This window comes from Chinchilla lanigera, unplaced genomic scaffold (assembly GCF_000276665.1).
Source record: "Chinchilla lanigera isolate Chin_1 unplaced genomic scaffold, ChiLan1.0 scaffold00033, whole genome shotgun sequence".
Classification (NCBI taxonomy): Eukaryota; Metazoa; Chordata; class Mammalia; order Rodentia; family Chinchillidae; genus Chinchilla; species Chinchilla lanigera.
Genome location: NW_004955434.1, coordinates 21001619 through 21024519, shown reverse-complemented (window position 1 = coordinate 21024519; position 22901 = coordinate 21001619). Strand labels below are relative to the sequence as shown.

General features: G+C 43.7%; 1 protein-coding gene across 2 annotated transcripts in view; it reads right to left on the bottom strand.

Moving 5' to 3' along the window:
- The window catches only part of Adamtsl1 (ADAMTS-like 1), a 462751-nt gene that overhangs the window by 367800 nt on the left and 72050 nt on the right, over positions 1 to 22901 (bottom strand). Inside the window, exon 1 of one of the 2 annotated variants that reach the window (XM_005388721.2) lies at positions 17982 to 18181. The exons of the other annotated variant lie outside the window; for it this stretch is intronic. Within the exon in view, the coding sequence (XP_005388778.1) occupies positions 17982 to 18044 (63 nt within the window). The 5' untranslated portion in view covers positions 18045 to 18181. Of the gene's footprint in view, positions 1 to 17981; positions 18182 to 22901 lie in introns of those variants that run through there. 2 annotated transcript variants of the gene reach the window in all.

The window sequence follows — 22901 nt, the reverse complement described above, 5'->3', positions numbered from 1 at the left end:
TGCGCTCACACCCTGCGAGGAACGTGCTCCCGGCCGCTCCCGCGGAAGGAACTTGTGTGTCCCTGCCTCTGCCTCTTCCGACTAACCCTGGCCGGCCTGTGCCAGGACCGCAAAGGTCCTGCCCTGGGCCCCGGCCCTTCTGCTGGCCTGTCCTCTTCCATTCCCGTCTCCTCTTCCTAGGTGACTAACAAGTCTGCTTCTCCGCCAGTCTCCACCCTCCATTTCCGCAGGTCTGCGTCCTTGTTAGGACTTTAAACTCAGCGTCCCGACACCAAGCTCTCTCCCGAGCTCCGGTCTTTCAGCAGGTCCCCTCCAGCGCAAGTGGAACACGGAAAAGCGCAGCAAAGCGTCTCCTCCAACAACCCTCCATCCTCTACTCCCCTCCCAGAGTCTGTCTGCACACACACACACTCACACACACTCTCTCACACACACTCACACACACACTCTCTCACAGACACACACGCACACACTCTCTCACACGCACACACGCACACACTCTCTCACACACACTCACACACACACTCACACACACACACTCACACACACACTCACACACACGCACACACACACTCTCACACACACACGCACACACGCACACACCCGCCTGTGTTGCCCGGTCTGCTCTTAGCAGGGTACCTCCTCTCTTCCACTCCTCCTGCTGGTGACTGACACGGACCCACACCATCACTACCATGTTGCGTAACTGGCCTTCACGCCTGCTTCCAGCCCTGGCCGGTCGGCTCCTCGGCCGCGCGGCTCTCGTGTGCCGGGACACAGCAGCAAGACGCTGCAGAAGAGACCGCAGCGGCCTTTTGGGATCTGGCCTTGCGCCCCGGGGAGCCGCTGGGCCTTGCAAGGCTGACGCTGAAGACGTCTGTGTAGGGCGCGACACGACTGGGGTTTACCAGATGCTCCCTAGCGTCATCTGATCCTTATAACAGTTCTATGAGGCATTTTAGAAAAAAAGGGGATGAAGACTGGCTTTAAAAAGAAAGCACGAGAAATCCATCTCAGGACCATTTCCCCACGAGAAGGGAGGGACTAACACCACCCCACGTCTAACGAAGTGGAGTAGGGACAGGCGGGCGTTGGTCAGCGCTCAGGGGGTTACCTCTGCCGTCTTAGCAAAGCAGGGGGAAGGTGCTGCCGTTTGCATCCAGGTGTACCCCTGAAGGCCCTTCGGGAAGCGGCCCCGCCCCAGGGGCGTCACAGCGCACGCGCTGCAGGAGGCGGGGAAGAGGCAGATCGCAGCACGTGGGACCCTGAGGTTGAAGGGCCCTTCTCTGCTCCTCTTGACTCGGCTCCTCCTGACTCAGCTCCTCCTGGCTCCCCCCCTTCTGTCCCCCAGGCTGCGAGCCCCTCTCTCCGCTCGGCCACTCCGCCGCCGCCCTGCCCCGAGCCAGCCCGCTAAGCGCTGACGCCGCCAGGAACTGTGAGACAAAATAAGCCTTTCCTCTTTAAGTTGTGGGTGTCAGGCATGGAGTCCCAGAGGCGAAATAAGAGACCAAGACGGAAGACCAAATATTTAAGGTGATACAATATCCTTTTGGAAAAAGGGAAATAAAAGATCAGATGTCCAGTAGATGCAAAATACTGGACATCCTCAGAACTGTCTTATTTTATTTTATCCCAGACAAATGGGCTCAGAAAGGTTCTAATGTCTTTCTTTTCTTTTTTCTTCCTTCTTTTTCTTTCTTCCTCTCTTTCTTTCTTTCCTTTTTTTGTGTTTTTTGAGGCAGGGTTTCACTACGCACTTCAGGTTGCCCTTGAACTCCCTCTGTAGCACAGGCTGGCCTTGAACTCACAGTGATCCTCCTGCCTCAGCCTCCTGAGTGCTGGGAATAAGGTGTGCACCACTACATCCGGCCGAAAGGTTCTAATTTCTATTTTATACAAAATGATTCAGTATGTTCATGGTTCCTATTTTCAAATAAAAGGTTCACATGTTCAAATGGAAGGTAGGCGTCACTGAATATTGTATTACGGCCTAATGACTGGAAGATTCTGGAGCCCCTTGTGTATGCTCTATAGTAGGATAATCATGTTCACAGAATGATTCTTGCTCATAAACACGTATTTGCAGTTCATAATTCGTATCAAGTGGATGAGTTACTGGAACTCACACTTTATCCCCCGCCCTTTTCTTAGGAAAAGAGGGCTTCTATGTTTTGGAGTGTTTCTTTTTTTTCTTGGCAGTGATGGAGCAGTTATAAACAGTCTTCAAAGGTGACCTAAAGCTCCTTAAATACAAGTTTTTAGAATTTTTAAATACTCAAATAGAGAATTGGTTATCATTCTGGGTGCAGTTCCAAATTCCTTGGGAACTTACAATAATTGCCCTTTTCTGGGCCTCTCTTCAGACCAAGCGTATTAAAATCTCGTGAGGGCAGTTGCTGGTAGCTGTCCATAAGATTTTAAATTCTGAGTGCTCAGGGTGATTTGGACGCAGAGGAGGGTTGAGAATCTTGAGTGAGAAGGGCATTGATGAGCAGATTCACAGGGTAACTTTCTAACTGCCTTCATCTTTATTCTATTTTACACTGCTTGACTTCTATGAAATCCCACTCCAAATTAAGAAAGAGTCCCAGTTTTTCTTCTCAGTCCCTTTCTTCAAGGTTTCGTGGAACGCTGTAGTTACTTGGCAAAACTGTCAGCTTTTTTTCTTTCTTTTTTGTTTTTTTGAGACAGGGTTTCACTATTCAGTTCAGGCTGGTGTTGAACTCACTATGTAGTGCATGCTGGCCTCGAACTTTTGGAGATCCTTCTGCCTCAGCCTCCCAAGTTCTGGGAATTACAGACGTGCACCACCATGCCTGGCTTATTATCTTTCTTGAATCCAGGAAAAGATAAGAAATTGGTTTCTGGGAATGCGGAAGAAGAATTTCATTCTTGTAGGGAAAGAGTAACAATAATTTTGATGTTTATTGGATGCTGCTTACATGTGCGAGGTACTATGCTAAGTATGCTGCAGGAATTAGTTTATTAATCTTTATAACAATTCTTTGGGGTAGATGCTATTGTTGATATGTGTTTAAGAGGCAAGGAAACTGAGCACAGAAAGTACCGAAAATTTTTGGAGCCAACATGGGGGGGCTTTGACCTTGTCAGGGGGTGGGACAAGCTAAGTAAGCTCGGTGGATGAGCGCCCCCCAGTGCGCAGCTAGGGGCACTGACAGACAGAGGCAAGAGCTGTCTGCCAGAGGTTGGTGACTGGGAGGGAGGGAAGTAAGAGGGCTCCTAGTTACAGTTCTGCAATCGACTCTTCAGCCTAGGTTTTACCCGCATCAGTCAGATACTGGAAGGGTACCCACACGGTATTCCATCAAATCTAAAATGCCAGAGACTTCAGTTACATAACTGTTGCGTGTACATTACGAATTATTTAGAAATGCCACCCACTAAAACCATGACCTGCTATCGGTTATGAAACACACCCAAGTCTCTAAAGTCAGAAAAAACTGTGTATCTTGGGATTGATGAAACACGGTACAAGCCGTGAACTCTCATGAGCTTCATTTTGAAAATGTGGAGGTCACTCAGCTCCTGCCAAAAGAGGCCAAAAACATTGTTCAAACAACATGGAGAACAATCTCTACTGCATATTTTAACAGGATTTGTTTGCTATAAGAATTGAATACCCATAGACAAACAGCAGAGAAAATCACACCCCATTTTCTATTTCGTTACTCAGTTTTCTTATCTGTAAAGTGGGTTGTGGTGAGGCTAACCTAACATATAAAAATAAACAGCACGGTGCTTGGCACCCAGGAGGAGAGTGAAAATCACACTTTTCGGCTTTGTTACGTCTGCAGAGATTTTTACACGGTTGCAGTCACTTTGAAGGCGGGAGAAGGAAAATGCAAGTGATAGATGACCAAAGTTATTTTGAAAAAGGGACCATAGGATTTAAGACACAGGTGTCTGATGCTGCTCCAGGGCAAATCCACAGTGTGAGATGAAGCCAACCCATAATCGATTTTGTGCTAATGCTGCGTGGAGAGTGATGTGTACAACGGGGAATATTTGTTTATAATCAGGAGAAGAAGAAATTATACACACAAAGGTTTCCAGCGCCCGGTTAAAAATCTGCCTCCTTGGCAATCAGATGCATAAGGAATCTATGCGACGTTTAACTCACACTTCTTTAATAAATATTATTTTTTCAGTCAAATTGTTTCTGGTATAAAATGATGAATTTAGAAATTTCAGATATGTCTGAAGTTAACAAGGCATTTTACACTAAAATGTCTTGATTATTTTGTAAAGATCACCGCGGATATTTAGTCAGATCAGATGAACTTGAATCTCAACCCTAAGTGCTACGTCTTTTGCTGGGGGTTCTGTTGTTTGCAAAGGGAGCTCCACATGCGCAGCCCGGGTTAGACAATGTGGTAACCGCAGGAATTAGGGCAAAGGTGTTCGCCTGTGTCTCACAGAAAGAAACAAACTTTTAACACGACTCTGCAGAGCTGAATAGGGCACTGTTTGGTGAGAGAACAGATAAATGACCACACTTGGGAAAATACCGAAGCCTTAGACTGCAGTAATCACGCAAAGGTACAAACCGACTCCATGCTATGGGCCTGTGTCACACGAGAGTCATAAAGCTTCCAGAAGACACAGGCCTGTTTCTTTGAATACTGAGTGTTTGCTCTGCAAGTTTCACGGAGAGTGAATAAAGGGTTAAGTCTAATAGTGCGGCGACACCTTCAGAAGGTGTGGACCTGAATTCACACTTCGTTGAGTGACACAAAGTTCCTCACATTTTTTGGGATACAGACCTCTTGGTTTCTCCTACAAGCCATCCCTGCTTTGTTACGACTACTCTCTGACACTAGGCCATGGTTTTAACTGGATGGCCTGAGTGAAACTGTTCCCTCCTTCACGCCTCCTCTCAGCAGGCCTTTATTGAGCACCCATTCAGGGCCAGGCTCTGAGCTCTTGTGAGGCAGCGGGACCTAAAGAGCCCTGCTCACAGCAGGTGCTCCAGGGCTCTGGCCGAAGGTGAGGAGGAGGGTGAGATGAAGGCGAAGGCGCTCAAGAAGGGCTTTCCCGCCGACAGCCGTGCGGCTCCACCGCTGCGCTCTCTCCTTTTCACCTCTGCTCTTGCTGCTGTTGCTGGCTTCCGGCTTCTCAGTGGTGGAAGGGCCACACTTTTGTAACTTTTGGCCTAACTTTTCCAGGCTTCTCCACACACGTAGCCAAGTTCTTTATAAAACAAGGACTCGAGTCCAAGCTCTTCAACGCGGTCTGCAAGGCCCTTCGTGACCTGGCTGTTCGGGATCCTCTCTGGCCCTCAGCTCCCCTCCCTGTCCCATGCCTCCCCTTGGGCCTTTGCCCCACACAGGCCCATCTAGCTGGGATGGTTCTCTTCCCTCTGTCCTCTGCCCAGTGAACTTCCATCAGGTTGTTCTCTGCCTAGCACAAAACTTGAGACAGTGACAGCGAACCTCTTAGAGCTTGCAATGATGCAAAGGCCTCTGCGGCACACGTGTCACAGGTTCGCCACCACGGGCCTAGGACGCTGCTGACGGTAAATGCCAGTAACATTCCGTTCCTTGTCTCCTTCTTGGTGCCGCTGTAGTACCTCACATCCTCCTCCAGCCTTGACCTGTATTCTCTTTTAGACTTTCTTTAGTGACAGTGGGCTTCCTGGGTTTTGTTCATCATTGTGTCCCAAGGAAAGAGACTGGTGTAAAGCAGGCCAGTCTGTGAGAATGCTTCCATCGATACAGAGAGCAGAGAAAAATGAGGACGCTGGTCAGTTTTCTATAAAGCCATACGTGTTTACTTTTTGTCCACTGAAATTATGTATCTGGAACTTTCAGCTTTTTCAAATGACTGTTAATTTCTTCCAAGACCAAAGCAAAATGGCGGAGTTGGGAAAGGAATGACCTGTGTGTGCTGGGATCTGCACTGCGGTGCTCCCAGCTCAGTGACTGGCCGGGTGACGCACAACCCCTCTGTGCCTCATTTCTCATCTTCACGACGGGGAGAATATCAGTAACTCCGCCGCAGGGCTGTCGTGAATGACAAGTAGATAAGATGCTAAGCGTTTCTTACTGGAAGCAAGCACTCTCTGTGGTATTGACTATTAATTATTTCTCATATGAAACTGTGGTGATAGTTTATTTTGTTAATGTCCTTAGGAAACAAAATTAAGAATTGGAAACTTTGTAGTTATTTTGCAAACCTTCTGCCTACCGGCAATCTATTCCTTACTCATTTTGAAATGTTAGTGCTCTAGGAAATGCGAAGGTCTGGGAATCACTTCTGTCTATGTCATTCTAAGTGGGCACAGACCCCTAGATGGGTTTCTTAAGCTTCTGGAGCCTTGAAATAAAATGGCACCACGGTCAGGAGTCTCAGCCTCACCAGGCCGAAGGGAGCAAAGCTGAGGGAAATTTACTGACATTAGCTTTCTATATGTGGCCGATTAAACTCTTATTCTCTGAATAAGGGGCTGCTTTAAAGGTTTCACTGCTTATGCATAGCTCTGAGATGGAAAAGACAGGTGTTTATGTATCAAATAAACATAGAGACAGAATAATACACTCATTAAGGTTGAGTTTCAATTTTACTAAAAAATAGGATTTCAGCAAAAAAAGGCGTAACTCAAAAAATGATCTTAAATATAAATCTTTAGAGAGTTAGAGTTTTTGTAACACATTCTTTCTCGAATCACTATAAATAATGAATTAATGTGTCTATTTCTTTAGGCAGAGACCCCTTACATCAGCAATAGTTAAATATACAGTTTAAAGAAAATAATATCATGTCAGTAACATGAAACCAATGGATCATACTGGCCAATTAATTCCTGTCTTCCCTGCCCCTGTTGCAAATCCCTTCTAATTCTACTTTGTAGAAAGACCCATCTCTTTACCCGAGTCTGCGGTAGTGTCCCGCTACCTAGCTCAGGGCCTGATATATAGCAGAATCTCAGTGAATGTGTTATTTTTGCACTGAGAAAGGGAGGGAAGCCTATAGTTCTTGGGCGCCTGCTATAGGCAAGGTCCCTCATGAAATCATTTTCATATGTACACATCAAATTACTCAGAGTGTTCATTAATACAAAAACAAGAGAAACAACGCCTTATTCCTATGATATAGGACTAAGGAGAGAGAAAAGCTTTACAACCTTAGAGCCCTATTCTTGCCATCTCACCTGATGTTTATGAAACAACAATCCTTGAGTGTTTAACTCAAGATTGTTTTCTACCGGCTTCATTCTGCATTTCTATTCCTTCTGCATGTGACAGTTCCACATGTCAACCCCTTTCCCCGAAGCCAGCCTGATGGCTTTTATTTACAGGTCCTTGGGGGCCACATAGTACAATAAAAACAGGATGAACCCAATGGAAGGAGTCAAATTCCATGACCAGGATTCTAGCTGCTAGATGTGCCTGGCAAATATGAGTCAGATCTCTTTGTAAGCATGTGTACTTTAAATTCAATTATCTGTAAAATGGAAGGTTTAGAATAGACAATTAACTCATTTATTCAAATAATAATTTACATGAAACACTTTGTGTATAACAAACTCTACCTGTGACTAGAGGCACAAAGACATTCAAAGACAAAATAACACCAAACTCTTAGCTTCAAAAACATCCCAGTCAATTGAGGTCACCTTCTATACACTTCAAAGATTCCTTTTAATTCTAAAACTTTATGGATGCACAGCCTGGCAATCTAAATTCTATTAAGCCAACCATAACATTAAAAACAAAGCATGTTTCTTATCTCAGACCAGCTACAAGCCCCCGGTGAATATTACAAGTGTATGGCACATCAGGGAAATTATATTAGGTTTCAATGACCAGTGGTTATGCAACAATTCTAATGAAAGATCAGGCAACTAAAAAAAGAAAAACTTTCCCTCCAGATCTCACTTCAGCACCTGAACAGTAGGCGTTCTTACTGTTTCCATTCCCCTTTTTCATTTTTGGTCCTATCGATGAAGTACAATATTTGAACAATATGCGTACAGACTTCAAATGGTGACAGCGATTACAGCCGGCAGTGGAGGCTGGGAAATTGGACACCAGACCGCAGCTTACTCTGAGAACAAAGTGAAGTGTATTTACTTTATTGGACAGTTTGAATTTATTATAGGTTGCTCACAATTTCCTGTCTCATTTCTTCAGCGCTGTTAAAATTTATGTCAGGATATCTTAGGTTATCGCACTCTGCCACCCTGACATTTATGCTAATAGACTGAGCTGACTTAGAGAAAGCCCCTAGACAAAAACTGAAGGTGAAAATACCCAAAGCTTTAGTTGGAGAATGGCAGAAGCTTTGGAAAAAATCTGAAAAAGCAATGAAGATGAAAATGGAAACTTGGTGAAAATTAATGTAGTGTAGAATTGGCAAACATACCACTTATTTCTTTAAACAAATAGAAGAAAGAACCCGCTTATGAGGTGCACCCAAATAATTCACAGGTGGTGAAACTATTAGAGTCCTGCAATTTCTTGCCTAAGAAGAGAAATAAATCTGTGTTACATAACGGCGTGTGCGTCACATGCAGGAACTTTTGTTATTCCCTTTCTCTCAGCCGTCTTCCTTTAGATGCACAAGGTCATTTGGGTTTTATTATAATTATTTTAATCAGAATTGTAGATACAACTCTAGTAAGGATGGAAGCTAAAACATATTACAGTAACGTGCATTATAGAAATGTAATTCTAGTGCGATGTGCTTGAGTTTGCATGGATTTCGGAAGTTGCCAAGTTGGCACTATATCAAGAAAACCTGAGATTCCAGCCTGTTAACAAGACACCACAATGATAATGAAGCAAGTGAGACTGCCCCAGATCAGCGATGGCGAACCTTCCGGAGCTTGCAATGATATGAACACGCGGCTCCAGCACAGGTTCGCCACCACTGCCGGATGAGGGTCGCACACAATGGCAAGTATCACAAGGATAACAATTTCTTGGGAAAAAAAACCCCTTTGAACCTAAATAGTTAATCTTAACTAAATTAATTCCTCAAATAATCTTACCTAATTAATAGAAACTATTTCAGTCTGTTTTGTTGTAGAAGTTGATACCCTCAAATAGAGAAATTATAAAATTCATTTTTAATGTTGGAAGCCAAGTAGTGACTGAAAATATGCATGAGAAAAACTTTCATAATCTGTAGGAAGCCATAATTTTCAATCACACATACATAATAAGGCTAAATAAGAAGTGTCTAAATCACAGAAGTTTTATGTACAAACTGGGTGAGATTATAGGGCAATAGAAAGTAGCAGTGTCAACTATGTCACTACTGCCTGTGGAAGAGTTTATTTTTAAATTAAAAAATAACTATAACAACAAAGTGTCTAACAAACTCTGGAGCTGCTCATTGCTGGGACTGTGTGCTACTTAATCTGCCGTTCTTGGAGCCTCAGCTGTCTCCACTGGAGCTGGCTTTTAAATTGGATAGACAGTTGGTGATCGAGCCCGGTCCACCGGAGCTTGGCTCGGCCGGGTAGACTGGAAGCAGTCACTCGAAGTGTTGGGTACTAAGTTCACAAAACACTTCTGCATGTAAGAGTGCATGTGCCTCTCTGGCACCCTGGGAGGTTGGGTGGACGGCAACAGTGCGTGGCTGTGCAGGCAGAAGCTGGGGACTCATGGGTGAGTAGGAGTCAGTGTTGCAGTCCGGAGAGTTACAGTCTAAAGCTGAAGGTTTTTCAAGCTCTGTTACAGTTTGGATGTGGTTTCAATGCCCCCCGCGGCCCAACGGGACTGGATGCTTGGCGCTCAGGTGGTGGCTGAAAGATGGTGTGGACTGTCAGGAGGTGGGGCTCCTGTGCGGTCCATAGGTCACTCGAGGCATGTCCTTAGAAGAGACTATGGGGTGCCAGTCTCTCTCTCCGTGCCTGATTCAAGATATATAACCTTGTTATCCAGGCATGGTAGTGCATACTTGTAATACCAGCACTTGGGAGGCTGAGGCAGGAGGATCGCCATGGGTATGAGGACAGCCTGGGCTACATAGTGAGACCTTGTCTCAAAAAACAAACAACCACCACAACAAAAACTGGCTCCCTGCACACTCTGTCTCAGCATTTCTATCTGTGCCATGAGGTAATGCAGCCAAGGGGCGACCCTCACCACAGAACCTATCCTGTGCCCTTTGGACTTTGAGCCTCCCTAACTGTGAGCTAAACACACCTCTTCTCTCACGAAATTAGCTGCCGCACATATGTTTCGGTTCTGACAAACTGCTGATAAGTAGAGGTTCCTTCATGGAAACTATGTTGAAGACAGTTTGAGATTCAGTATGCTCAAGCTCTGTGTATTACTCTTGGTGGGAATGCAATGAATATAACCAACATGGAACACAGTATGGGGCATCCTCCAAAAACCAAACACATTCCATTTATCTACCTCATGATCCAGCTCTACCAGCTGGTATACACCAACGAGTAGCATACTATCAGGACACCAACATACCTCTGTTCATTATAGCACAATTCACAGTAGCCAAGATCTGGAACTGGCCTACATGCCTATCAACAGATGAACAGATCAGGAGAACTTGATATGGAAAATATACACAATGGAGTACCATGCAGTCATAAATAAGAACAAAATGATATCATTTGCAGGAAAATGGATAGAACTGAAGATCATCATATGAAGCAAATAAGCCAGCCTCACATAGACAAATATCTCGTATTTTCACCACGATGTGAAAGCTAGAATATTAACAAATAAGTCAAAGGTGACTTGAAAGCAGACGGGAGACTATTACTAGCTAAGAGAAGGTGATGGGGGAGGAGGATAAGGCAGGGGAAGGAGGGGAGGGTGTGGTCAAAATATGTTATGTTTGTGTATGAAAACAAATTTGAAAACCTTTAAATGAGGCGAATAAAACCCACATCCGAGAGGTCATTGCAGAAATTGAATGCAGGAGCACTTCTCCATTCCCAAACAGCAGGCGGCGCTTGGAAGAGCGCGGTGCATGTCCAGTTTTCAAATGCGTGTTTTGGTGCATGGACTGCCGCACCAGGCAGTTGCTGTTTGCTTGTTTGCCTTTGGGGATCTGATTTTCTCTCTGTCCTTTTGTTCGGCCTTCAATTCTCTGATATCCTGTCTTTGGAGCAGTTGGGGATGAGCCTTGGTTCTGCTTGTGGGCGTCTGTTCTGCAGTCTTTGCAGTCCCCATGGATCGGTGTGTCTCTGTGTCTTTAGCCTGGTCGTTGGGTGTTGCTGGTTTAGGATATTCACCGCAGCCTGGCCCTTCTTGCTCTCTTTACTCATTTCTTACCGTCCCTCCACTTGTGGATTCTGTGTCTGAAAAACTGACCTGCTTTCCTATTTTCCCTGCAGTATCAACACACACCCCAAATCTTCAGCACGTGGTAGGTACGCAGTAAACTGCAAATTGAAAAGATTAAAAAGCCATCGGATGATTGGTATCTTCTTATTTCTGTTTCCATGAGGTAAATGGAAAGTTGTATTATTTCTTATAAGTAAGTACTAGCGTGCATAGCACCCAACTTGAAGCGCAGGTCATGTGAAAGGGTTTTGGTGGAACAGCACATTTCCACAAGTTTTAGAGTTTTCACACAACAAAGCATTATTTTTTCTTCATGGTTAAATAAACATTCACAGTGAAAATCAGGGGGCGAGGAGTGCGAGGCAGGGTTCTGTGTGTCACCCAGGGCTGTGGCCTTCCACTTGGTAGCTTTTCATTCCTTCAGATCTGAAAGTGCTCCGCTGTCTGCATCCAGAAGAAGGTAAAGAGAGAGTGACCAATGCTTAAGGATTATGCGGGGGCGCTCGGTGTACAGGCGCTGTATGGTAATTGTCTTACATTCATTTGACCAAAAGACAGGGGTACAGCACCAGCCAACCACAGGGAGGGTGGGAAATACAGTTTATCTATGGGCCCGATAGTAAAAGTCAAGAGCTTGGTGAATCCATGGCATCATCTCTGCTAAAATGAGAGCTTATTAATACTTTTTCAGTTTTATTAAACTACATCTAATGTAAATATCATGTTCTTCCTACGGACAAGTTTTGTGAAAGGAAAAATACTTGATGACTTAATGGATAAAAATATCTGAAACATGCAAAATGATTTCCTCTGATTGATAACAGCCAAAGAGGATATTGTTCAACTGCCATTATGTGACTGTATATATTCAAAAGAGAGAAAGAGGTAGAAACCCAAAACACACCCTTTTGAATTTATTCATGCGTTCTACTTGGTCTCACCTAAACCAGCAATAGTAAGAAGGCTTCACATAGAAAATGAAAGTCACCTTTCCTTGCTGCTTGTTATATTTTCTGGCTGAGTCATTCTGATTTACCTACTTATTCATTCATTCAGTGAAAGCTATTGATGTCTAATCACCAAGCATTCTGATAGAGGAAGGAGGAACAGGTTCCTTTCTCTCTGTCCTCCACAGCTTTGTGGGATCAACAGAAATGTAAGTTAAATATGAGGATTACAGCAACAGAGATAAACACAGAGTAGCATAAAAATTATTTTAAGACATATTCAGATGTTTTAGCAACTGCAATTAGTTATGACACCTTCTCACCAGCAGTTGCTAAGAGCTGACTATGTGTGTAGCTGCACACTGGTGGAATTCTGAGTGAGAATAGTCAAACACAGAGATTATGGTGCCTTTTTTCTAAGCAAGATCGTAACTGATTGAAAAACATTCATGAATACAGGAAAACAGTCAAACTGATTAATAAACTGAACTTCTTAGGAACACAGCAAATGAGAAGACAGAAGTCATTTCTGGCTGCAGACTAAACCTGCACTGCCTGAGCCATCCTTCTGACACAGCCAGAAAAATGTAACTAATTCTCTCCCACGCTGGGTGCTCCAGTTTGCAAAGCGCCCAGGAAGGGAAGCAGAAGGGGCCAGGTTTATTCACCGTGTTTTTTAATCTCAAAGCTCGGGAACTGGGGAGATTTAGTCATGTATTTTTGAGCTCATGGAAAGACAGGGTTGATAGCAGACGCTTACCCCAGTGAGCAGCCAGGCTCCGCACAGCTGTGCTGGCCTATTTCAACTAGGATCCTTTAGGACTTACATCACCTCTGGTATGCCAGTCCTAAGCTGCTCGTGGGCCAGCACTGCCAGTCAAGCCAGAATCCAACCACATGCTATGGTTTTTATGATGTAGACAGAAAGTGACAAGACCTTGTCTCATTTTGGTGAAAACATGAAGTTTGAAGCCAGCTCTCTAGAAGAAAATTAGTAACAAAGGCAAAACTGTAAAACATGCTTTAGACATGTTTTCCTGTGATTATCTCAGCACACTTAGCCAGCAGGTTATTCGTGGTGATTCAAGGAATGCTCTCACTCAAGACGACAATCTGGTCCTCGTGCAACACAGAGGTCACTGCTGGGTCATCCTACCCAAGAGTCCACAGAACAGTAGAGTGTGCGTGCTGAGGAAAGGGGGAATGAAGCCTAAATAACTGAATCTCAAGAAGTGTCGTTCCTGGAGCCTGAAAGATTACAAGCAGAACTGTCTCTTGACCAAAGAAGCTGTGCTATACAAAGGAAGCGTGCATGCGCGCACACACACACACCACGGAAGATGTGAGGAATTGGAGGACCACGAGATAGTCCCATAAGTCCTTTGCTCTCTTAAATTCAGCTCATTAGCACTGCCAGTGCCTGAATATAAAGGGACTCCATAGGTGCTGCACAAAATGGAGAAATTGATAAGACATTATAGTTTTCCTGGATTCTTTTTTTTAAATAAAGGAAGATGGTTTATTTGGAAAAGGACAGAAAAAGAGAAGATAGACAGCTATGCTGGAAGCATAGGGAGCTGTGGAAAGGTGCATACTGACAGGAATATTTTCTTCTTTTTGAGACAGGGTCTTATTATCTACTCACTATGTAGCCCAGGCTGTCCTTAAACTCACAGTGATCCTCCTGCCTCAGCCTCCTGAGTGCTGGGATTACAGGCATGAGTCACCATGCCCAGCATCCCCCTTGCATTCTGATTAAGCCTAAACAATACTAGACAAAGTCTCATCCTAAGAAAGTTCTCATGCAAAATGCACAAAAATAAACTGAGTTTTAAAAAGTGAATAACATATACATTTCGCCAAGTAAAAATTCCAACAACTCTAACCTTGATTTTGATGTTGATTATAAGAATAAAATTTGCACCTCTCCTAAATTAGAACAATGGCCTACCCCACAGTGTGCTGGAAGATTTCTTTCCACTGTATTCATACCTGTTGCTAAAGGAGCTCCAACATGTACTAATAGTCACCTAAATGTACAAACACGTATGTTCACTTATTCATTCCCTCTTCCTCTTAAAAGTCTTTAACGTTCATAGCCTCTTTCAGGGAAAAACTTTTCTGGCATAACAGAATTCTGCAGTTCACTAGTGACCACTATTGGACGTTCTTTCCTCAACTTTTATGAAGCAATAGAACTGCTTAACATGAAACTAGTAACAGGACCAGGAAGTGGTCCTGAATAGACAGAAGCACTTAAAGCAGGAGGTCCAGAAAGCCAGAAACGTAACAGGAACGTCCCAAAATATAAAGACCATAATTTCTAAATAAATGCCATATAATGTTCTGTAGATTTATGAGGAAAACCCTTAATCTTGACTTATTGACAATGTAGGTACGAGGGTGAGGAATACAGAGGGAACAGTTTTAGAGAAGCACTTGTGTATACACATAGTTATGCAGACACACACACACACACACACACACACACACACACACACACACACTGCTGGAACCGCCACAGTCTGCTGTAAATAAGGGATTTAACATTCATTCCACAGACTAATGGTACTTCTCGCAATCCAAGATAGATTCACTTAGATAATAGAGGGAGAGAGTGCCAGAGGAACTAAAGGGACTGGGCTATTGTGTTTGACTAGTTTCCATGTATAAATTAGTGCAGAGAAGAAAAAGAAATTCAACAGAAAAACACATGTACTTTATTATAATTCCTAGTGTTACTCTTGCAGCTCTCACAATAGCAGGCAAAAGAGTTTAAAACCACTTAAAAGAAACAAAAAAAGCAGATGCAAATTTGATTAAATGCCTTTCTGACAAGAAGCGATTTGACGTCAAGTATAGATAGACACATGTGTCAATGGCTGGTCATGGTTTTTGTCACATTTCTTTGGAGCTAAACAATTGAGACAAAGGAAGGAGAATAAAAAGGGAAGAAGGGTGGAAAGATCAGGAAAGTCACATTTTGGGGCTTAATCTGACTTGACCATCAAGACGAAATCCATTGATCAGTTTTATCATCCAATTGTGTCCAGAGATTTAAAAAACGTCTACAAAGTATGCAGTGTGGATGAAAATATAGGTGGTAACTTAAAATGGATAGAAAGACACAGGCATTATGCCCTGGATAGAAAGACACAGGGATAGTGTTCTCTCAGGAATGATGCCCGGGAAGGAGATGACTTTGACTGAGCAGAGACCTAACAACACACAACATTCGCCCACACTCAACAACCAAGTCCTGATACCAATGATGTAGCTTCCTATGATGTGAGGGCTATTTTGATGGGGTAAAAATTTGACATGCAGGATGTTTTCCACATAAGATCAAGGAAACGTTAGAAGTTGCTTTAGTTAACTCTACGAGTAGAGGGCATCTCACATACAAGAGGTGTAGGAGAAACAAGTCCTGTAATTCTACTTCTCTACTGAGCCCGAAGGTTGAGCTGATGATGTCATACTTCTAATATTAAGTCAGTTACAGCGCAGGCTAACATTCTCTTCCTCTTAAAACAACGATTAATTTTGGCCACACGGCTACAGGAGGCAGTGCGTGACAAGTGCACCAAGCACCCATGGTGTCGTTCCGATCGTGAGTGGCCAAGAGGATGCCCTAAGTGCCCAGACCTCCGACAGACAGTGCAGACCACCTCAGCCCACTGTGCTCACCTCTGAAACAATTTACAGTCCTGATACAAAGCAGGCAGTTTATGCTGTCTTCACTAGATGCCCTTTCAGTTCCACACTGAGCTTGTTTCCTTGGCTGTAAAATGGGTTTGAAAGTTCTCTTCAAACAACTACAGCCTAGAGTTCGCCACCTTCAGACACACAATACAGGACAGCTCTTGCTAAGGCTGTTGCTGCTCTGCACACGGGAGTGTCTAGGCACTTAGCAGCCAGGTCCTTCTTTTCTAGTGTAACTCTCAAATTCACATTGAATTTAAACACAGCATAAAACAAGCCTGGGTTTGATTTCATTTTAGCATTGTAATGTAATTATTGTAATTTAAACATGTGTTAAGTCCTTCTGAGATAAGCGAACAGTCGTTTGTCCATATGAGTCTAATTATATGCTCAAATACATATATGAATATTTAAGATATCCAAGAGGAGTATAATGCATTTACCAAATGGGCAGCAAAACTACCTATTTCTGAATGGGAGAGTATTATTAAGGCATAATGAGATCATACTTCCATGTGAAAATATCAAAAAAGTAACATGTATTGGTAATTTACTTTATGATGCAGTTTAATGGGAAAATGACACACAGTTTTAAAAAATCACAAAGAAGGAAGGACGAGACAAACTAATGATGTATACAACTAACACATCCGTATGGAAAAAATGAAACACCTTTTATAAACTGCTTGCTCCAAAGTCATAAAGCACACCTAAACATTCTGCTCTTTATATTCCTCAGAATAGCTAAAACTGATTTTCTATTCATGCTTAAAATTCAGTTTGCCTTTAAACTTCTAGGAAGAACTGAAAGTATATTTATAGCTTCAAGGCAATTCTATGCATTTTTAGCTATAAAGATGAAAATTATGAAGACATGGGAATGTATAAAACATCTAATTAATGCCTGCATACTCTATCCAATGAGTCTTCCTGGAGTTTTTCAATTTGCATCAAATGGCTTGCTTCCCTTCTTCAAAATTATAGTGTTGATCAAACTTGTGAAAATCAAAGCAGAATAACATATTCCTTCCTCATCAGAGAATACAACCTATATACCAATTGCATTTGTACCTTGTTCTTGCCTTGCTACCTTCTGAGGAGGTTCTGGCGTTCCCTAAATGTGACAAGGAGACCTACAGTCACATTTGCTTGGAAGCAGTATGTGCAAATTTTGGAATAAAACCCTCAGATGAGGTTTGCGCAACTGCCTGCCCAGAACACTCTGGTTTAAAAAATGTGCATTGCTATTAATATTTTGAGCGTAGATTTTTTTTGGACAGTAAATGCTCATTTTCTGCCCATAAAACCAAGTATGAGTCACAATAGAACATTTACTTTGAGTCAAAAATGCAGTGTGTGCTGGTGTTCAAGAGCAGAGCATCTTATCACTGCGACTGTGGAAATCAGCTGAACAAAAAGTCATCATTTTCTCCTTCTTCAAAAGTAGATCTGAGATTAAAGACTATAATCCTCAACTCATAAATACCAGCATTAACTTGTATCCATAAATGACTTGCAGTAATTATGAGCTATAATCTGAGTAGGTTGCAAGAGAGCTGTCTTTCCGTCTTTTATCTGGCTTTGTAGTACATGAGTACAGCAGGAAAATAATTCGTAGAGGACATTGGGGGAAAGCCCCGCACAGCCTATCCTTAAAAAAATTCCAGGAACACCGCAGTGAGTGAGTCTGATTTCAGGACCTCTGTTACCCAAATTCCAAGCATACACACAAGCACTTATACAGTCCTCAGCTCACAAACTCTATGCACTGTCCCAAAGTTCATGTCTCAGTATCAGTAGTATCATATACCTGTTACTAATTCCAGAAAGTTTTGCAGACTTTATTTTGCTTAGGAAGTTGGGGTTACAGCTCTGGAAAGAGTTGTTTTTTGTTAATCATGTAAATTAGGTTACCTGAAGTTATACACACACACACACACACACACACACACACACACACACACACAAACACATACACACACACACCACCCTAACAGCACCCAGACGAAATGGCAACAGCAACGTATTGAAATGAAAAAGCATTTACCAGGAGCAGGAAAGCCAGAAAGAGGAGCAACGTGCCAGGAGTTGCCCGACGGCAGCATTCCATGCTTGGATCCTTGCCGGAATCCGAATCGGACACTGAATAAGCTGCTAAGTGCTCCTCTGCCTGCTGTCACATCCAGTGCTGGTGCTAACACTCCAGCCCTGCCTATCAGCTTCCATCAGCTCTGCTCACATTTCCTGGCCGAGGGGTGGGTGGGTGGATGGGTGGGGGGTAAGCTCAATGGAATCTTTCTCCGAGCAGGCAGCCAGCCAATCAGGCTCCTGCTAATCAGACATGCTGAATAACAAAGCGAGTGGGACAGAGAAAGTGTAACGGTGTGAGGAAACAAACGTGGGTCGGGGACGAAAAAGAAAGGCGAGCTAGTAGCAGAGCGAGCACAGCAGTGCCAGAGATGCAGAAGTCAGAAGATGAAGCAGTCTTGTGCTTTAACTAACCTGCTCTGTTCTGTGTGAGATACGTTTCTGTTTGCCATTTGCCTGTGTGGATGTCTGTTGCTTTGTGAAGTACAGTAGCTCCCTGCAACTGGGTATTGTTCCGTTCAGGAGAGAAACTTAATCCCTGTCAATATAGAACATATGCCATAAAGGGAAAGAACTGTAGTCAGAAACGGACTTAATGTGCCCTGTTATACATTCTGTATAATTGCTTTTTCACTCTTTCATAAAGTCCCTCTTTATTTGCTCCTTTGACTTGGGCAAGAAATACTGGAGAAGTTTTTGTAAGTACCTCATTAGACCTGACAGTAGCATAAGTTATTTTGTGCATTAAGGGCTTGATTTAGGAAAAACAAAAAAAACAAAAAACAAGTTGCTTCTTTGTAATGTGACAATTTGAAACACCCAACGTTGACTAATTCTAAAGGCACAATTAGAAATTTAGATCCCCTAGTTCAAAAGAGAAACCCTTAACAAAGACTTGTGGGTGAGTTGGGCTGCAATTTAGGGCTGAGGAACTGCTGGCTTTTGACACTTTGCCACCTCTCAGCTGTCTGCTTTAGCAGGGTGAGGGAAAGAAAGGATGAATTAAATTCTCCGTTAATCCCCAAACATTTAACCAACATCTCAGCTTCCCATACTCCAGACCCACATCCTTTCTCAGAGCTGCTCTCATGCAGAAAAGGACAAACAAGATTCCATCTCCTTTTCCCATCTACTACTGCAAGAGCGTTGGACAGACTGACCTCCGAGGCCCAGCCCAACGATGGAGGAAGTAGTGATGAGCTCTGGAGCGATGAGAGAGCTGGCAACAGCAGAGAAGGTCAGGGAGCTTCTGAGGCTTTTTAATCCATGAACAAGCAAGGCTTGACTCTCTCTCAGAGGAGGATTTTATTAGTCTTAGAAGAGTGTTAAGTGTCAAACAAGGACACACTTCCTCCTTGTCTGCTAAGGAAATCATTGACTTTTGGAAGAAAGAAACAGCAAACTTGACCTCGCTTTTTCATAGGTGAGTCACCAGAAAGGTTTGCTCTTTGCAGAGCTGATAGCTCAGAAATGGATGTGGCGGAGATAAGAGGTACTTAGAATTAATGTTCTTTTCTTTTTTACTAAAAGAAAATCCTGACAAGGGGCTGAAACACACAAATATGAAAAACCTGATCCAGTCATAATAGGCATGTGAATACAGGCAGGTATACCAAGGTGCATGCCTCTGGTGTTGCTCTTCAAAAGGTGAAGAAAAGCAGGTTGCTCGACTTTGGTTACTTCATACGGTATATCATTGAAAGGGAGATGAGCTTTAAAATCTATGCTTTAAACCTGCTAGTTCAGGGGATACAAGGATTCCCCTTCTCTTCAATATCGAATAAATGGAAGTTAGAAAATGGATAGCACAAATCCACAAAAAATTCCTATTTTTGAAATATATTTTTTTCCCCAGAAAGATTAATTTTGCAAATCTCTTAAAAACTAGCCAATGTTTACAAGCTAAGGACTATTCCAAGTAGATGTAAAAGTACTGCATTACTATCTGAGATACTCCCCACATTAAAAAAAAAAATTGATTGAAATAAATTTTCAAGTATAAAGCTGTGTTATTTCTTTCTCTTTTACACGCTAGAGCTTTCTGCTAGGACCTCCTCCCCATGCCCCACCAGGGTCATTAGCTAAAGATTTCCAACTCCTTCTACAAAACGGAACATTTCACATAGCCCAATACCTCTCTCCTCACACATAAGCGTCACTCATAGGGTGGGTCCAAAGGGAAAAACAAGTGGGGAGAAGGAACAGTAGCAACGGTGCTAATGACGGAGGGGAAAACGTTGGCGAGGTCAGAAGAGTACCTGACAGCCCTGTGTATGCTAGTCCAGCCTCGCCTCCTCTGTGCTTTGGAAATTAATGCTGTTTGCCGAGTTTTGATGGACATGGCCATTTACAGCCAGATAGTCCTCCCAATGAAGCCCCCACAACAGTAAGTCAAAGTCCCAACCACGTGCTGAAACCTGGACGACGCCCGCCCTATTGTCTCCTGCGTCTGGTTTCCATGCTTCTGCCGTGGTTTTCCTGTTGCTGGCGTCAAGAAAATCGAGAAAAGCAGTTCTCTGGTCTAGAATTAACACAGCTCAGGGAAAACTGAGTTTATTATAATGGAAGTAGAAGAAAAATAAAATCAAGTTGGGTTAGGGTAACTGGGGAACATTTGGGATGAGCTAATTCTGATAATTAATAAAGTTTATGTAGCATCTTTAAGTTTCATAAAATGATTTTACACCCACTATCTCACCAGTCCTTCTGACTACTTTGTAAAGGTAGTGAAGTGCTTATCCTTTTGCACGAGTGTGAGACCGAGGCACAAAGCAGTTAAAGGACTTGACTAGGATGGGCCTCGAAGCGGGGTCTCTTGACTCTAAGCTCTCTCTTGTCTCACGTTCATATACATGTCCATTGTTATCCAGGTATTTATCCACACACACAGATTCAGATGTTGGAGTCTGGTTGAAGTGTGATGTGTCGGAAGAGGGTGTGTATAGCAAAGGGAAAGGAGCAGAAAGCAGGCACCCCAGGTATGCCATTGTAACAGAAAACGTCCCCCGCCCACACCCCCGGCTGGAATGCTTCAGTGTCTTAGTTGCCCAGGTGATAGTTCCTGTTCCAGATCCGGTTGCTCCTGTCTTAGGAATGGCTGGTCACTGTGATGCGCATTGTGTAAACCCATCCCCATTGACAAGCCATTCTGCCTCTGTGCTTCCTGCTGCTTCTCCCATCTGAGCCCTAGACCCTAGAGACGGAGCCTGATATTCTGGGAGTGCTCCTGATCAGTGCCCTGGAGTAAACAAATCCCCGTCCCCACCTGGGTGTTTCTGCTTGCCGTCCCGCCGTGGGCACACGCTGTTACGGATGACGGAAAGTGTCTCACTTTAGTCTGAGCACCTCTCAGTTTTGTCATTTCTGAGACCACTTTCGGTGCCAAAGGAAAATAACAGAAAACCCTAGGAAATCTAGATCTGTCCTAACCGCAGCCGGGAGAGGCCCGTGCGGGCTGTGAGCAGGGCGTCGGCCAGTTCCTTTTTCCTCTTCAGGTGTCTGAATCAAAGCTGTCTGCAAGTGTCTGCACAGCAGCTGCAGGGGCCTCGCAGCCGCAATCCCGGCCCCCGGCCCCGTGACCAGTATGTTAGGTGAGAGGAAAGCAGCAGCGACAGTGTCAGAGCTGTCTGGAGCAGCATCCCAAGCGGTGTGGGTTTAACAATACTTAATTTAAAAAACACCAGCCTGGGCTGCGGCAAGCTGCTCACACTCACTGTGCTTTACGACAGGAAAAAATGAGCTAAACTTCAGAATTTCTCTCCCTGGGAGGACGCCTCACAGTTCCTGTTCCAAAGCCACCTGTCTCATCCTCAGGTGGAGAACCAGTGTGGACAGGGCAGAGGGTCTCCCGAGAGGAGCTCAGGGCTGGTGCCTGAGTTCCCGCCTGCGCAGAGGTGGTGGCGGCAGGGTGTGAACGCGGTTTCTTCAAAGGGATATGGTGAAGTTCTTTGACACCCCCGGCTGATTCTGAAAGTTAAAGGAAGAAAAATGGTGGAAGGGTGAATAAGATAAAAATGCAGGGGGAACCTGATGTTCCCAGGGGAAGCCCTGGAATTCGAGCATAAATTCCAATTCTCTTAGCATCCACTACATACCAGAGCCACTGAGCATCCATTATAATTTTCAGATCATCTTTCATACATGATCTAATGTGATATGAGCAGAAACTCCAGGAGGTAGGGAGTGATTAGCTCTACAACTGACAGATGAGGAAACTGGTGCTCTGATACTATACCAATGCATGTGCTCCTTAACTGTTACTTATCAGCAGATGGGACATTCAGGGATACAACTAGGGCTGTTTAATGTTCCCCAGGACCACTCTCTAAGGAGCTGTTAAAAATAGCTACATTTAGTGGGAGTCCCTGTTCCATGCACTTTATTAATTTCATGTAATACAACAACTGTAAAGGTAGATATAGTTATTGTTTTCTTGTGGGTATTATTTTTGGTGGATTAGCCACCATGAATCCATTCCAACCAATGCTTTCCTGACATGTAGAGGCCAGAAATCACAAAACAGCATTTTTCAGACTCCTTTGCAGCTAAGGTATTATATATAACTTACACTTGATTCCTTTAAAGCACTGTTCACATATTTAAAATGAGAAAGTGAGACAGAGGCCATACTTTGTTCTCTTCCTTTATAAAGACAGCCACAGAACAATACTGTCTGTCTGCAAGTATACTGACCAGTAACTACATTTGTAGGTATCAAGAGACAGTGCATCTTATTAGCTGGCTCAGAGAATGTGGGCTTTGCTCTCACAGCCTTTCCCTCTTCCATTCACCAGCTAACTCCTGGTTGTGGAAGACACAGCAGCTCCCGTGATAATCTGTTCCTACAAAGCAGCATGGGACTCTTCTGAGAGCTCACATT